This window comes from Fringilla coelebs (assembly GCF_963513975.1).
Source record: "Fringilla coelebs genome assembly, chromosome: 3".
Classification (NCBI taxonomy): domain Eukaryota; kingdom Metazoa; phylum Chordata; class Aves; order Passeriformes; family Fringillidae; genus Fringilla; species Fringilla coelebs.
This window is the reverse complement of record NC_140030.1, coordinates 82546769-82562627: the sequence shown is the minus strand read 5'-3', so window position 1 is coordinate 82562627 and position 15859 is coordinate 82546769. Positions and strand designations below refer to the sequence as shown.

Here is a 15859-nt window from a genome sequence, read left to right as displayed (position 1 = left end):
CTGTGTTAAGGAAGAAGTTCAAAACATCAGTACATTTGCAATAAAATTTTACTATTCACCTGCTATGCAGTAGATCTTTCAGGGTTCAATGCCGAGTTTAAAGGCTCAAGTTGAAGTGAGACTTCAGTTAAGCACGTAAGCTAACGTTCACTCAGGACGATACTCACTGAAAGGACAGCATGCCCAGAAGTCACTGTTTATTTCATGTTGATTGTTTGGTTCATTTTATTCTGACTATCACCTGAGAACTTCAATCACAACTACCCCTTGTAGGCTAATCCCAACATGCCAGCACACCCAGCCTCTGGCAGTGCAGAAGCCGAGTGCCAATTGAGTCAGCCAGTTTCCATCATTTCTTGAGCTGAGCTCAGGAGATTATAGTCTTACTGTAGATATACTTAAATATTCCTCCATTTCAAAGGGAGTGAAAAGGAAAAACAGCTACAAAATGAACAATTCACACAGGTTCTATGTGTTTCAATTCTTACCTATTATTTTAGTAAGCTATTTATTTTTACAGTATTTACTGGGATCAGAAGAAATATGGAATAAGCCACATTCATCAATATTTTTATTTACATAATTCCTCCAGTGCCAATGGAAAGCAGGCACCAGATGTTACCTAACTCTGAGAATTTGGATGTACATTCTCACATGGCTTTTTAACAGTGCTTATTCTTAAAGACTCCTGCTGAGACTGTTATTCTAACAATGTATTTATATGCAGCCTTTTAGAATTTTGTGTCTTTTGCATTTTCATATATTCTACACATAAAAACTAGAGTTAAACCTGGTCTAATATTGAATCAATGGAACCCAAGTTAATCCAAATATTAGTAAAATTTGTTCAAGATACAAAGATAAACAAATTCTTATCAAGATAGACAGGAGAAGAAAGTGTTCTTTTTTCACAGCAGAAAGACTTAAAATCACTTAAATTATGGACTGTGAGCAACACGGTCTAGTGGAAGGTGCCCCTGCCCAAGGCACAGGGATTGGAACCAGATGAACTTTAGGGTCCCTTCCAACTCAAACCACTGTATGCCTCTGTGATTGTGTTCAGATACTAAAAATGCAAAATCAAAAAAAAATACTCCAGATCTATATATGAACAGAAAACTGCAGCTAACCTGCGAGTCCTAAAACATCAGAAAATGAGATTGCTTTATGAAAGGTTAAGCAACCATAACTTTTGTGATCCTCCTTTCTCAGCCTCCAATATAAGAAACAAACAAAACCCTTAAATATCCCCACTTAGAAAGAAAATTCTTTGAGAACTCAGGAGAAAGATTTTAACTGCTCTGGCTTGGTAAGTAACTGTAAAGCCCTGGCTAGGCTGATCAGATCATGATTCTTGTGTGTCACACAATATGACAAAGACACAAACCATGGTGAAATCACATTCCCTCCAATAAAGTAATTTTGCAAGGACCAGTGCCATGGTTACATCCACATTTACACCTTCTTCAGGAGCTCTGTTGAAGCACGGGACTTGATAGGATATTTAATTTTCAAGTAATTGATTTTTTTCAAATCATTGTCTTCAAAGTATTTCAAAATATGTCCATCTTATTAAAGCTACACAGCCCACTGAAGACCCCAGCACTGTCCACATGCTTAAAGAAGGGTCCATGTTCCAATTATTTTGCTGAACTAGGACCTTGACTGCCAGCCAGTAACCACTTGAAGCCGGTGTCTTATTTAAAAACAAAACCCCAAATCAATAAACAAATGAAAAAAACCTCCAAAAAAAATCAACACAAGAATGTCCACACCAAAAATGCCCCCAAAACCCAACTCAGAGTGATCTAATATTCTAAGCTTTGTAATTATTGCATCTTCAAAATAAAGCTGCCATTGAGAGTTACTCTCACACACTTCTATGCGAAGATTTTTATTAGTAACACTGAGAACAGCTCTTCTATTCAAACAGAAACAACCTTATACACTGCTTTATTAGAAACATTATTGTTACATCATGCTTTTGCATCTTTTCTGACTTACATTTTTCAGGCGGTGTTATTGTAATAGTCTGAGCTGTAAATTCTTCATCAAAATACCTGGTGTCTGTCTCAGATGTCACTTGAGGTTTAAAAGGAGGTACAAGCTGAAAGGCACCAAGAAAAATACAAATTACTAAATCTCAAAGCAGCCAAATTGCTATCAGGAAGACAAGTAAGTTCTTTTTCTCTACACCCCAAATCAAACAAGTAGGTCTGCGGAGAGGCAGCTGAGTCACTAACTTCCAGTAAGAAAGGAAACCCATTTGAATCAATCCCAAAAATACTAGTTCAGAATCCAATCAATGGCACAACAAAGCTAAATTCCAAGTATCACTCTCACATGACTTGCAGATAAATTGAGCTGCATAAAGATAATTACCTAGAAACTCTTCAGGCCAATTTAATTACCCACATAGCTGTCAGGCAAAGGCATCTCAAGATACTTCACCACAACTGGGTGGTATAAACAGCTGAGAAGAAAAAGACTACACAGAGAGCATAATAAGCATGGTTTGGGGGTTTTATTTGCAGTGGGAAGGCCTTCATCTGAGCTTATCATTGAAAGATATTACACGATATGAAAATAAATTTTATATTTGAAAAAAGGCCAGTTCAGTTTTAAGGGAGTTGCTGCATCTAAACCTGCCTACTGTTTTCACAGCACAGTGTGGGATTTCCCGACAGCAAATCACTGGCAGCCACTCTCAGCCTGCAGGCAGGACTCCCTTGCCCCTCTTTTGACCCAGCTTCACAATCCCCCTTCTCTACCAAAAGAACTGCTGATCAATTTTTACTGGAAGGCACACTGAGGATGGAATATCACACTGCATGCTGCCAGTCCAAAAACAGTACAGCAGTTTTGTATGTGTGACACTGCAAATTGTGTGTGTGTGCGTGTGTGTGATGTGACAATGCTCTTGTTTGTACCTAAGAGCCCTTTGGTGCTATCTCCTCATATGCAATGTAAAACACGCCCTGGGAATAAGTGTAATTGATTTTCCTTTCAATACAACAGGTTATATCCTGGCTCACTGATATTATCACCTTGCATGGGGTTTTCACCAGTTTCACATTCTCCTCAGCTCCAGAACACCAACACCAAACAATTAACTTGGTCATTTGCCCCACAGCAAAGAAGGAGGAACTGCTGGTAACTCCCTCCCTCCTTTTCCCAAGTTCTATGCACAGCTGTACATACTGAGACTGATTTCATCTGATCCAGATCTTCAGGAACAGTGCAAGCCGTTATTAAGCAAAACCAAATCTATTACTTCATACACTTAACAGAGTCCAATAAATCTGACTGATACTTTTACAAAACTAAGCTCAGCTTTCCCTTACATTGTCCTGTAGGGAAAACATACAACAGCAGAGAGGTATTTCTAAGTAAAAGTTCAGGGCATTGTAGAATAAATCCTTAAGGAGCTAACCTATATAAAAACAACATCAGAAGAATTTTCCAGGTATAAATCAAGGTACACCCAATGTTTATAAACAAAGTATTCTATTTTATTGCACAGATTCCTTCACTTTTTGAAAAGTATTCTTTATATGCACCCAGGCTATCCCAAACAATTCTACACTATTAAAGCAGATTTCCAAAGTTGTACATCTCTCCAGCGATGCAGCCACACAGTTTCTAAAAACAGACTTATTCCAGTGCAACATCCCACATTGCCATTTTTTCTCATTTTTCTATCTGAGAAAAGAACATTCAAAAAAACCCAAAAAACCCTGAAAACACCAACCAAAAAACACAGAAAAACAAACAAACAAAATACAAAAACCTAAACAAACAAACAAAAAAAACCCGACCAAACAAAAAAAAACCCACAGAAAAAACCCACAAAAAACAACAAACAAACAAGTCTACATAAGACTACAGGAAACCAAGTAATGTATTCTAGTCAAGGCCAAGTGTCCATCACATCCTTTTAAAAAGGCACTTTCACAGATCTCAGCAATAAATTTAGTATGAAAAAAATTATAAGATAACTGGTTTATAACAATTTTACTACTTCCCTGACTGGAATGTTTTTTACTGGTCAGAAACAGAAAATACCATTTCATAGAAAAATAAAACTTTTCATTTTAAAATAATGAAAATACAAGCCAAGGAAAAATTTTCTTTTTTCTCAAGTCAAGGACAAGAAGCAATATCTTTTCAATGGTGCAGCACACATTTGCAGTAGAACAAACTACTCCTGCTGTGAAGTACACCTGAGGCCTTTCATGCTACAACTGCTTTGCAAAGAGAGGGAGTGAAGCCCCTCTATAGTTGTCTATAACAACTGTGAGTCAGGTTGAAGTAGTTAATGAAACACAAAAGGTATGGCAAGGTCATTATAGGCAGTCATATATGTATGGATGTGCTGCTGGAGAGGAAAAGGAAAATGCATTAGATGACAAGTTTCTTTCTCAAAAACTTACAGGCTAACTACTCGTTTATCCAGGGACTTGTTACTTTTTATTTTTAGTGCACTGAGATGAACAAGCCTCACTAGGACTTTAAATCATTCCCTTGTTCTCTCCATCTACCTGAAATAGTAATGGTTATGGAAAATACTTTGAAAACATTATTTTAGGAAGAGAAGCACAGTGCTAAGTGACTCTTAAGGAACAAATAATTACAATAATTTTAATCAGGTATGAAAAACACCATTACAACAAAACTCATTAAGTTGGTGCTCCGATTCCATGCTCAGCAGCTGGGCTTATTAGAAAACACTGCATCAATAACATCCAATAAGTCAGCTGATGAAAATTGCACTGATGAGAGAAGTTCAGCTGTCTAGGGAAGTGAAACAAGCAGAAGACATGAAACTACAGTGTGTAACTAAAAGGGAGAGACCTGATGCAAATTTATGTCAATGGTGTTTTAGGATTCATCTATCTTACAGCAGTATCTTTCATATCCTGGACATTAAAGGCATATGGAAACTTCACTGACTGCAAAAACGAACTTCTCCAGGCTCTCCACAACAGCATACACTGGTTTTTATCCAGTCTGTGCCTTATGTGCCTCAACCATTCCCAAAAACCTTTGGAAAAGGGGAAGCAGTAGCTGAGGTTAAAAAGCACAGATACAGCTGAACAGAAGTAGCAGAAAGGTTTCTTCAATCTTTCCATACACCTTGCCTCCTTCCCTCACAGCATCAAAGAACTGGGGATTGCTCCTTTCCATCAGTTCTACCTCACCTACACCAAACCAACTGGGGCTAAAGTCTTGTGGACATCCCACTCCAGACTCCTGAGCTGACACCAAAGGCACACCTCCCTTTCCCCAAGTAAATTCTTGGCAATCATCTTTCTGCAGGGGTGTCTCCTTTGTCCATTAGTTGTCAAATTCATTTAAAAACAGAAAGCAAAATATCCAAAAATTTCAGCTGAAACCATTAGAAAGACAAATAAGGTGCAAATGCTGCAGAGATAAACCCTTAGAGCGACACTCCAGAAGCTTCCACATACATCCCAAGGAAGACTGAAGCTGAGGTTTAATGATAAAGATTAAAACACCCAACATCAACAACCGCTCTGATGACCACAACCTGAAGATGCCACTCTACAGCCAGCAGCGTTTCACATTTGGTGCACAAGGAAATAGTATCCACATGCTATTGCCACAGCTATTCCTCATTTCTGGCATGAGAAATCAGAAGTCCAAGAGGGATGTGAGCACTGGAAGGCACATGCGATAACCTGTGTCCAAAAGGAGTAAGATATGCTTTTGTTAAGCAGTCTTTTGTCAGTCCAAAAGGAGTAAGATATGCTTTTGTTAAGCAGTCTTTTGTCAGTCTTCTCTGCAAGAGAATTGCACTGCTTGGTCCTGGCTGCCAAACTTTAGTATGGGATAATTTTCTTTAGTGGCCTCAGTTCAGAAAAATTCTCCAACCAGACAGGGAACCGCACCTCCTGACAATCTACTCTGTGGAGCAGAAATACAGATTTTCTGAGTTTATGCATTACACACACACATATGCATAGATATGCATGTGTCTGTACAAATAAAGAAATAAAAGTCTAAACTCAGTGTGAGTTAAGTCACTTTAAGGTTTGTGTTCAAGACAAAAATCCAATTTCATATCCATCTGTCAAGCTGAATCTGCCCTGGCCATTTCAAAGGCTTGATGTTAGAAATGACAGCAGAAGCAATATCAAATTCTTAGTGTCTTCATTATCTCCAGTGAATGGCATTTCCATTTGGCATCCATCAAGAGCAGTGTGTGAGAAACACCACGGTTTCTCCACAGTTCAAGTCCTGGAAAATTTGACATCCATCTCCTAGAGGAAGGAAAGGGGCAGGCACAGTATTTGACTGTTGTAGGTACACTGAAATGTACAGGCTTGATTCTACACCTTGAACTTTCTCACACTTAGTGAAAAACCACATAAATGCTTCAGTATGACAGAAAATATGTAACACTACTTGCTCAAAGATCATTTACCAGGAATCACTCGTCTCAGTGTTGTATATGAAGTGGCTGAAGCTACCTCAAAGTAACTGTGATACACTGAATCTGCCAAATGAATAGCATGATGTTTAAGAACATCAATCTGATCTTTCTCCTCCTTTTAATTTAAAGGGAATTTTCAGAGAATTGCAGAATATGCTGAGTTGGAAGGGACCCACAAAGATCGTCACGTACAAGTCCCAGCCCCGCACCACACCATTCCCAAGAGTCACACCATGTGCCTGAGAGTGCTGTCCAAACATTTCTTGACCTCTACCAGGCTGGTGCTGTGGCCACATCCCTGGGGAGCCTGTTCCAGTGTCCAACCACCCTCTGGGTGCAGAACCTTTTCCTAATAACCACCCTAAACCTCCCCTGACACCAGTTCAGGCCATTCCACTACTGTAAGAATCCCATCAACCAACGGACTGCAGCTGAGTTGTGCTGAATAGATGGGAGGAATATCCGTCCATGCCCCTCAAACTAGAGTTCCTACTTGGGGTAAAGAAGGTAATTTGAGCTGAGATTCAGGGTAAGTCAGTAGCATTCCTGTAGGGACTGGTTCCCCCCATCCATGGCCCCAAAGGCAGCTTGCTGCACAGCCAGCAGCCACAGCACAGCTGGGAATTGGGAATACCCCACGGACCCTGCAGGTGGTGGTCCTGGGCAGGGGGAGGAGAAGGAGCTGGAATTTCAGTAGTGGAAGGACATAAGTCCACAGGAAAACTGGCTTCATCAGGGAGGTTTACCCATGGATAAACTGCTTCGCAAGTGACACAATGCTGTTACCATAGACAGAGTAAAACCACAAATCCCCAGCAAAAATCAGACACACTTATGTATACTTTCCTCCCTGTAAATTCAAGCAGCTGGGAGAAGGGTGGCAATCAACATCTAAGTCTGCCCATAAAGTTTAAGGTGTCAGACTGGTTAGATGTTGTCTGGTCTTTTTACAACTTCACATGACAGCAACACAAAAGCAACCAACAAGGGTAACTTCTGCAGGTTTTGTGGCAGTGCAGATTATTGTCTGAAAATAGTATGATTCAAATAGCAACAACCTAAAACCAAATGGTGGTACTTTCCTATTTACCTCCCACCCTTTCCCTGCACAATCTGATAGACAGAAGTTAGATCATAGTTATACTGCAGATTTTGCCAGGCTTGAACCTAGGACTTGGATCATAGGATTTCATCATTTGCTGGGTTCGTGTCTTGAGCAAACCAAAGCAGCCACAGCTGAAGGGTGAGGAACAACTTCTTGCAGCTGTCAGATTTCCTGCTGAAAGTCACTGCCTTCACAGTGGGACAGGTGCCTCCAAAAGCACCTCCTGCATCAAAGCCAGGCCTCCCGCTTCAACCACTGCTGCCACTTGTTCCTGCTCCCTTCCCAGCACCAACAGATTTCCTAGCACTTCCTAATTTTCTTCAGAGACAATTGAAGGTATTACCACAAATCAGATCTCAACTTAAATTTCCACATGGTTTCTCCAACCTTTCATCCATATTAGACGCAGGAGGAAAACCAGGCTTCACTAAAAGGTCTGGACTTCCTTTGCCATGAGGCTACTGAGTGCTTCAAGCTGCAAGCCTGAAGACATACCTATTTTTTACTTTTTAAGGAATGCCCATGTGCTTTTTGTTCAGTGAAAGACCCTGAACAGAACATGTGACAACTTCAGTGTATGTCTGCTACCCAATAAAAATATGCTAAAGCAATTCTTACATGAGAAACAGAGAAATTTCAAACAGCTTCCTGATTCTACCTAAAAATAAAACAAGTATTTTATTTAGTACATGGGCTTTTGAAGTCTTCAGAGTTTGCCAAACTATTCAATTTCTCATACTCAGGCAGAGAGATAAAAACTCATCAGGGCTGAGATGATCACAGGAAGAACCTGGCACAGGCTGCTCTCTTTCATATGCCCTCATGGTTTTTCTGCCAAAAATAAATACATCAGATCACAAATGCTAACTACTATACATTTTTCATTTAAAGGCAACGACCTTCTCTGCTCCAGTGTGCCACACAATATTTTTTTATCATTATGTAGTACCAAATTAGGTTATCTAGTTAGCAGTATCAGAAACTGAATAATTCCGTTTGACCATTTGGATCTGTTTGACCTGACAGAGCTGTGGTCTGTCACATGAAATCCATGAAATATTTTAGAGATATGTAATTCTGTTTCTAATCTCACCAGGAAAGTGATAACCTAGTAAAAAGATAAAATTAGAGGCACAGGAGCACAGTGTGCACATGTACAAAACCATCACCCAGCAACTACTCAGAATACACGTGATTTTTTTGGTTTCCATTACTCTGAGGGTGAACTTCAGTTCTTTCGTTTCTAACAGAAACACACTCCTGAAATGCAGCCAGAAAATTACGGTGCCACGGTGCTTAAAACTCAGGCAAAATTACTGTGAAATATTTTTACTATGCAAATAATTCTATTCACTATCAATTTCATCAAGTGACCCTACTGCTGAAGACTCTACATCCAACAACAAACAGCAACAGAAGCAAGCATAGAATAAACCTATTTAAAAATCAAATTTATTTGATTCTCCAAGTTATTTTAGAATACCAAAGTATCTCAAAAATATTCATGTAAGCATTCTAATGAACATATTTGATGAAAGTTCATTAGCCTTATTATTATATTTGAGGATTATATTTCAGAGCACAGCTCTGAAGTCTGCAGAGTGTAAGACTGTGTGTACAGAAGGAACAACTGGATATTTTAACCAGGCAAACAGCTTTGTAAGGAACAAATAGGAACAAAATTATTTCTAATTAAACAGAAAAGCACACTGTCAGAAGTCATTTTCATGACTTGTTTTTCCATAAAGGACACACTATGTGCTAATACTGCACAAAAGCAATTCTTATGATCCTTGAAGTGAACTGTTCAGCTGAGGAAATTCAGTTGATATTTCACAGGCAAATTTAATTTTTCAAAGCAAGAGTGTCCACAGCAAACAAAGAATGACTAGAGTTTCTCTGGTTATGATACTCCAATAAGCCATATCCATTTCCATGAGCATAAAAGCAAAGTGCTAGCATTTATATTTTTTTATATAATTATATATATTTTTTTAATCTGCAAAATGCCTGCTTTTATTTTAATAGCTCAGAAAAAAGATCTTGACTGAAACACATTTGCCATGCTCATTTGGAAAGAATCAAACCACAAGCAATTAACAGTATCTATATATTCTTAACTAAATAAGATGCTGAACACAGTGTAGAATTGAAAGGTCTATTTCTAATGTAAGATAATTAAGAAATTGTTTTCAAGGGAGCAAGAATAATGTAAGAGTTTTTTTTCCTCACCCACTCCTAGCACATTGCAATCTTATTAATTTAAGTGGGCTTTTTCTTTTACTCCAGAAGGGTCCTCAGCTTGTATTTTTAGATTTTATCCTCACAGTGCTTCTCTACAATATCCTTACATAACCAACCAGTGGTTAAGCTCATAAAGTAACCTCATTAATATACTTGCTCTGATTATTTATTGTAGAGTTTCTTGAAACCTTGTGATACTGCCAGGGAAAAATCACACTTGTATCAAGTAATTTCAGAGTACCATATTTTGTATCATCATATACAGGCTTTCATTTCAATTCCGGTATTTGTCAGAGAAGTTACCACACCAACAACCACACATTTTTAAAATTCCAGTTCAACAACAACTGAAAAAACAGTTTGTATCATTGACATTGTAGCATAAACATATTCTGCTCAGTCGTATGTCTTCCATTTTCCTTTTATTTGAACAAAGCAAAAAAAAAAAAAAAAGGAGAAAAAACTATTTTTTAAAATTACGCAGCTCAACTGGCAGATTAACAATGTAAAACAGTTGGGGAAAAAAGAAAAGTCTTTATCAAAATAGAAAGAGTTTATAGCAACAAGTAAATTCTTACAGAAATACTGAGATAAAATCAGTTTCTGTATATAAAACAACTGAAGTTGAATTGAGTTTCACTCCCAAGTAAGATAAATTCATTTTCTAAAATCATTCTCAAAGTGTTGATCAATACAGGAACAGGACTGGATTTGGAGAAAACTTTTCCATTTGAATTCCCAGGGCTTGCTTTCTCCACAAGCTGTTTTGGCTTAGTGTTTTAACACTATTTTAATTCTCTCAGATATCTCTTTAAGTTTGAAAAAGGTTTCTACTATTACACAAACAATCAGAAAGTAGACTTTTGCTCTGAGTTCCTTACGATCACTTAATTTTCCTTTTTCATAAAACAACTTTTCACTAGAAGGCAGAAGTAAAATGAAAATTCCAGATAAACTATATTACATTTTTCACATTCTCTTGAGTCATACATGTACTTTTCTCATGAAAGCCCAGGAAGAAAAAAAGAAAAGGAAAAAAATTTGGACATTTACATAACAAAGGTGTAGGTTGGTTTACAAAATTTACTGCTGGTGAATGACAAATTATCACTGAAAACACAAAGATTAGGTAAGTACACCTTGTTCAGAATTCATTTGTATTAACACAAAAAAGAAAAGAAAAAAAAATTACTGACTGCAGAGAATAGCAGTCTATGACTATCATTGAACCCACCTCACAGAAGCCAGATTATTCAATGCCATACCTTTTTATCATATACATCTTGCCAGTTTACTCCAGCAAAGAAACTATGACGCATGATTTCCTTGGCATCATCTGGGCCTCCACCAAGTCTAAAGAGAGTGGGGGGGAAAAAAAACACATATTAAAAATTTATAGGGAGATCAAGTTATTGCTATGGTGGAAAAGTGACCATTTCTTTTTGACCATCTGGGCACAATTCTCACACAATTAATATGAAAATTTCACCTGTTTAACATGAATTCCGGCAATCTTGAGAGAATTCGTGATAGAGAAAGTGCCCATGCCATGGTCTGTTCCTTTTGATTATTCCAACTACAGTGTTTGTCACTGTCCATTATGAGCTTTTTTAGTAATTCATTAATTTTGAAAACATACTTAAGTTTAGTTTGCTTGAAAGCCCAGCTAATGTCCTGGCACTATTAAAAACCCAAACCAACCCAATAATGCTGATATAAAATTTTGCCAAAGACGTGCCGGGCACTGAATCAGTAATGACTTGTGCATCATTTTTATACAGTGTTCACTGCTGTTGCATCTGGGTGCTGTAACAATTAACCAATTACCATAAAATAGTCTCAATCTGAGTCAATTAGTATAAATTAATAAATTGTAGGCCTGCTGAGAAGGTTATTTAAAGGCCATTGTAAATAACCACACTACTCACTGTGGCCCATAGCTTGCCAAAGCCAGACTCTGTCTGGTAAATCATCTTAGGAAGTGAATTTCACCTATTTTGGATGAACTTGCCCAAGGTGGTTTGAGCTCACAGAAAGGGTCACTGCTGCCAAGAGAGGAGTATCCTGCCCATACCTCTCTTCTCTCACTTGCATCTACAGCATCATTCCCACTTGATGACTGTAAGCAGAATCAGCTCCCTAACTTGGAGAACAATTAGCCCTGACAAGAGAAGAGAGAACTGGCCGATATTTTGCTGCATTAGCAAGTCCACTTCAACTTGACAAGCTGAGTGAGCTCCCTTGAGCTGCTGCTGTTGGTTGAGAAATAACCCCACACCCAGGGATGGGAACCTCTGTCCTTTTCAACAGCACATTGACTTTCAGGACTTCTCAGCTCTCATCTAACTTGTCTCTGAGACCTGGGATCCTATTGCCCTAACAAAAGGAAGATGCAGCAGGAAAAAAGCTACTCCTAACTAAATAAGCAGACCATACGTGCTAAATGTTAAGAAGAGTGACAAAAACAGTGTGTGTTTCATTAAAACGAACTGCTAAAGATATAAAGACTAATTCTAAAGGCAAGCATTTAAGTAAGATAAATTGCTTTCTAAAGCATTTATCGTACAGAGGAATAATTTCCACAACCAAGAAAAAAATCTGTTTTGGTATTACCCTGCTGCCAAATTTCAAAAATATTCTGGACTACTACGTCAGTCTTGCAATAACTGAGTGTCAAGTTATTCTAATTTTCAAGCTGTATTCCTCCTTGTTTCTCAACTACTCATTGTAAAATTCTCTACATCTTGGCAAAACATGGCAGTTAGCCTTCAGTCTCCAGACTTCTCTCAAAATCTTCTAGCTGCTCACAAAAAGGCTGAGTTGTGTTAAACTCTGCGTTCCTCCCCAATTTAGCATGAGCATGTATTCAAGCACAAGAACTTGAATATAAATAAGCTTCTAGATATAAGTCTGTAATAAACACTACTGTCTGCAAAGATTAATTACAAGGAAGCATCTTTCCAATCCTAAAGGTATTTGATGGGTCAGATTGTTTGGAGGTTAAAAAGCATTAGGAGTTGCTACAGAAACAGTTTTACTCCACTCTGCCTGGATTTGTCTGGCTGGTCACAGTTTGCTATCCCTGCATACAGTAAGTTGAGCTGGAGCAGACAAGCTGACCACTTGTTCTGTCCTGCCTGCTGCACTTGGCTGCATGCAGGCAAATCCCCTGGAGAAACACAACCAGTCCCGCCCTGAGTGCCTGCAGGCAATGCCCACTACTCGAAACTTCTTGAGAACAAGCAGCAGCTGAAGGAGGACTGGAGAACAGGCAGACAAAAATCTGCTGCCCCAAAAACATGCCATGACATTCACAAGAATGACAAAGATATTGGGGAGGAAAAAGGTACCTGCAGACGAATCCCACTGATTTACAAAGTCAGAGATTTTGGAGCCGTGGAAGACTGGGCACTGCTGGTCCAGCACTGGAGCAACTGGAAAATGGCTCTCCAGGGCAACTATCCCTGAGGGAAACACCCACTACAGGCAGGGCACAGACAGCAGCTGGGTGACACTTGCTTTCAAACTGCTCTCTTTAAATTTCACTCCAGTTGTGTTCTTTAACAAATTACTAGTTTAATGGTGATTTAATGTGATTTATTTATGTGCCCTAATAAATGTAGCTGTGGCTGCCTATGCACCTCTCCTGCCATCACCATCACCAGAAACAAGTGCTACAGTCCCCATGAGACACTGCAGTGAACTCAGGGTTAAGTTATACTGGGAAAAACAATTGAGATCTTTTCCTTTGTTCCAGTGCACATTCTTAACCTGAAGAGATCCCTGGGTTTGCTGTGAATGATTTAAAAAGTTTGTCTTCCACAAGCTTGTCTTCCTTTTGCTGGTTAAATTCATGTTGTAAATTGCTGCTGGACTGAAAAAATAGACATTTAAGACTGTAGGGCTGTGTACAACCCTGTTCTGTGATTGAAAGCTCCTTCAGCCAGGTAGACCAGGCACCACAGACCTATTTTTACATCAGACCTATTTTTACATTAGCACAATTAGAGCATTTATTATGCCTGTGTAGTCAATTAATTTCACTTACCGTTTATTTGGATCCTTTATCAGCAGACCTGATAGTAATGATTTTGCATCTGCAGATAGAGTTCGAGGAAATTTTATGTCCTCCATTAATATCAGTTCAAATAGTTTCTCATGATCTTGGTTGTAGAAGGGTAATCTTCCACACATCATCTCATACATGACAACTCCTAATCCCCACCAGTCCACTGCACGGCCATAGTCATTATCTTCTAACACCTGAGACAGAAACCAAAAGACATAAACTGTAGACATAAACTCTTTCATACACCATCATTTCAGTCTGTTTGATGCATCTCTATATGAATGGGTTTCTGAGACTTTATTTCCACAGGATGCTTAAAGGACTCTCAGAACCTGACTCAAAACTGCAGCACTGACTCACAAACCTGAGCTCACTGAAATTGCCAGGCTTGCCAGGCACTGCACTGCTAAAAGCAAAATTAAAATTTGACAATTACCTGCTCCAAACAATCATTACTTCTTTTTTTGCCCTTTCCTATGTTCTCTACCAGGCCATTTATATCATCCACAGCTTTAGGAAGAGACACTCTCTACAGGTTCTACATGGGCACTAATGCCTCAGTTAGAAGTGTGAAGCATCTGTTTGCTCAGTCACTTCCCTCTTTTACCCTACCTGTCTAAAGTCTCCAATTTAGAACCACCTGTTATTAAGACAAGTTTAGTTTCTTTATGATCTTAGCTTACATCAGAAGTCCTCAATGCCTTTCTCCTCCCAGTTTCATTAAATTCTATTAAATAGTCCTAACAGCTGAACTGTGCCAATGCAAAAAACCACGGCAGTGTTTATACCGTACCAGTTTATTACTAAACAATGCTCATCAGGTATTATATAAACACAGAAACTGGTCAAGTTTATACAATTTGTTAACATCATGTCACCAGTGTTATGTACCTAAAAACAACTTATTCCACAGCCCTTCTCCCAGCAGTGCCAGATAACTGGAATAAGAAATTTAAGCAGTGTGTCATGACCTTAATACACTTTCATATTAAATTGCAGCCATGGAGAAACATAGCAGCAGCATTCAGCCACAGAAATTATAAGCAATAAGGAAATAGAAGGTTACTGAATATATCATTCCAATTTCTATAAATTTCTAGTAGATACCTCTTCATGCAAAAAAGATGAAACAGAAGTCAAGAAATCTTAAAACAGGAGGCATTATGACTGTGTGTGTGTCAAATAGTCAATATTTGCTGCAGAAGAGCTATCAAAAAACTTTAAAACAAGAAACAAAAGACCTTAAAACAGTAACAAGCAGAAAAATCAAAGAAATGCAACTAATAGAGTAGAAATGCATTTCTAAAGAATGTAAATAATTCTTTATAGAGAATTGTTACTGTTTCACAGAAGGCTAATTCTGAAAGGCAGCACCCTATGACTGATTTTATAAAAAAGAAAAAACCAACAACAAACTAATCCCCAGAAAACAAGATACTTTTTATACCACACTGACACATGCAATCACCATCACAAAGAGCTCCTCCAGATTCAAGCTGTAAGCAGACATACAGGAACAGTCATTTAGACACCTGGCAGTGAAAGTAAATCTTTCAGTCTTTAAAGAATAAGGCAACCTCTATGAGATCAGAAATAACTATATCCACAAGTAGATTATCTTGCAATTGTCTAAACTGGGTAATAGAGGGGTGTTGAGCTCATTTAGGTGCCTCTCCTCTTGCTCCCCCAGTAAACCCAAGCCTGCCCTCAAATATCTGGGATGGCTGTTAGCAGAAGCAACAGGCAGTCTGATCCACTATGACAATTTTGGAAAATATTTGGAAATCCCACAGTAATTAATGCATTCATACTGCTACTTTTCACTGTCCTTAAGGATTAGTAGCAGAAGCATGAAGAAAAGAAGTATATTAAAAATCCTTCTTGTGTATATAAGATTAAAAAATCATAAATATTAACACATTAACACATATGATTTACAACTGTGCCAAAACAAACAGACTCATTACATCATTGATATTTCCAA

The 15859-nt window shown here is 38.4% G+C and overlaps 1 protein-coding gene across 2 annotated transcripts in view; it reads right to left on the bottom strand.

The window, feature by feature from the left end:
- The window catches only part of AKT3 (AKT serine/threonine kinase 3), a 151316-nt gene that overhangs the window by 7383 nt on the left and 128074 nt on the right, over positions 1-15859 (bottom strand). Inside the window, exons 11-14 of one of the 2 annotated variants that reach the window (XM_084201783.1) lie at positions 13855-14069; positions 11072-11159; positions 2005-2107; positions 57-166 (exon numbers count right to left, since the gene is read on the bottom strand). In XM_084201783.1, the coding sequence (XP_084057909.1) occupies positions 141-166; positions 2005-2107; positions 11072-11159; positions 13855-14069 (432 nt within the window). In that variant the 3' untranslated portion in view covers positions 57-140. Of the gene's footprint in view, positions 1-56; positions 167-2004; positions 2108-11071; positions 11160-13854; positions 14070-15859 lie in introns of those variants that run through there. The other variant, XM_084201782.1, reaches the window with a different exon arrangement.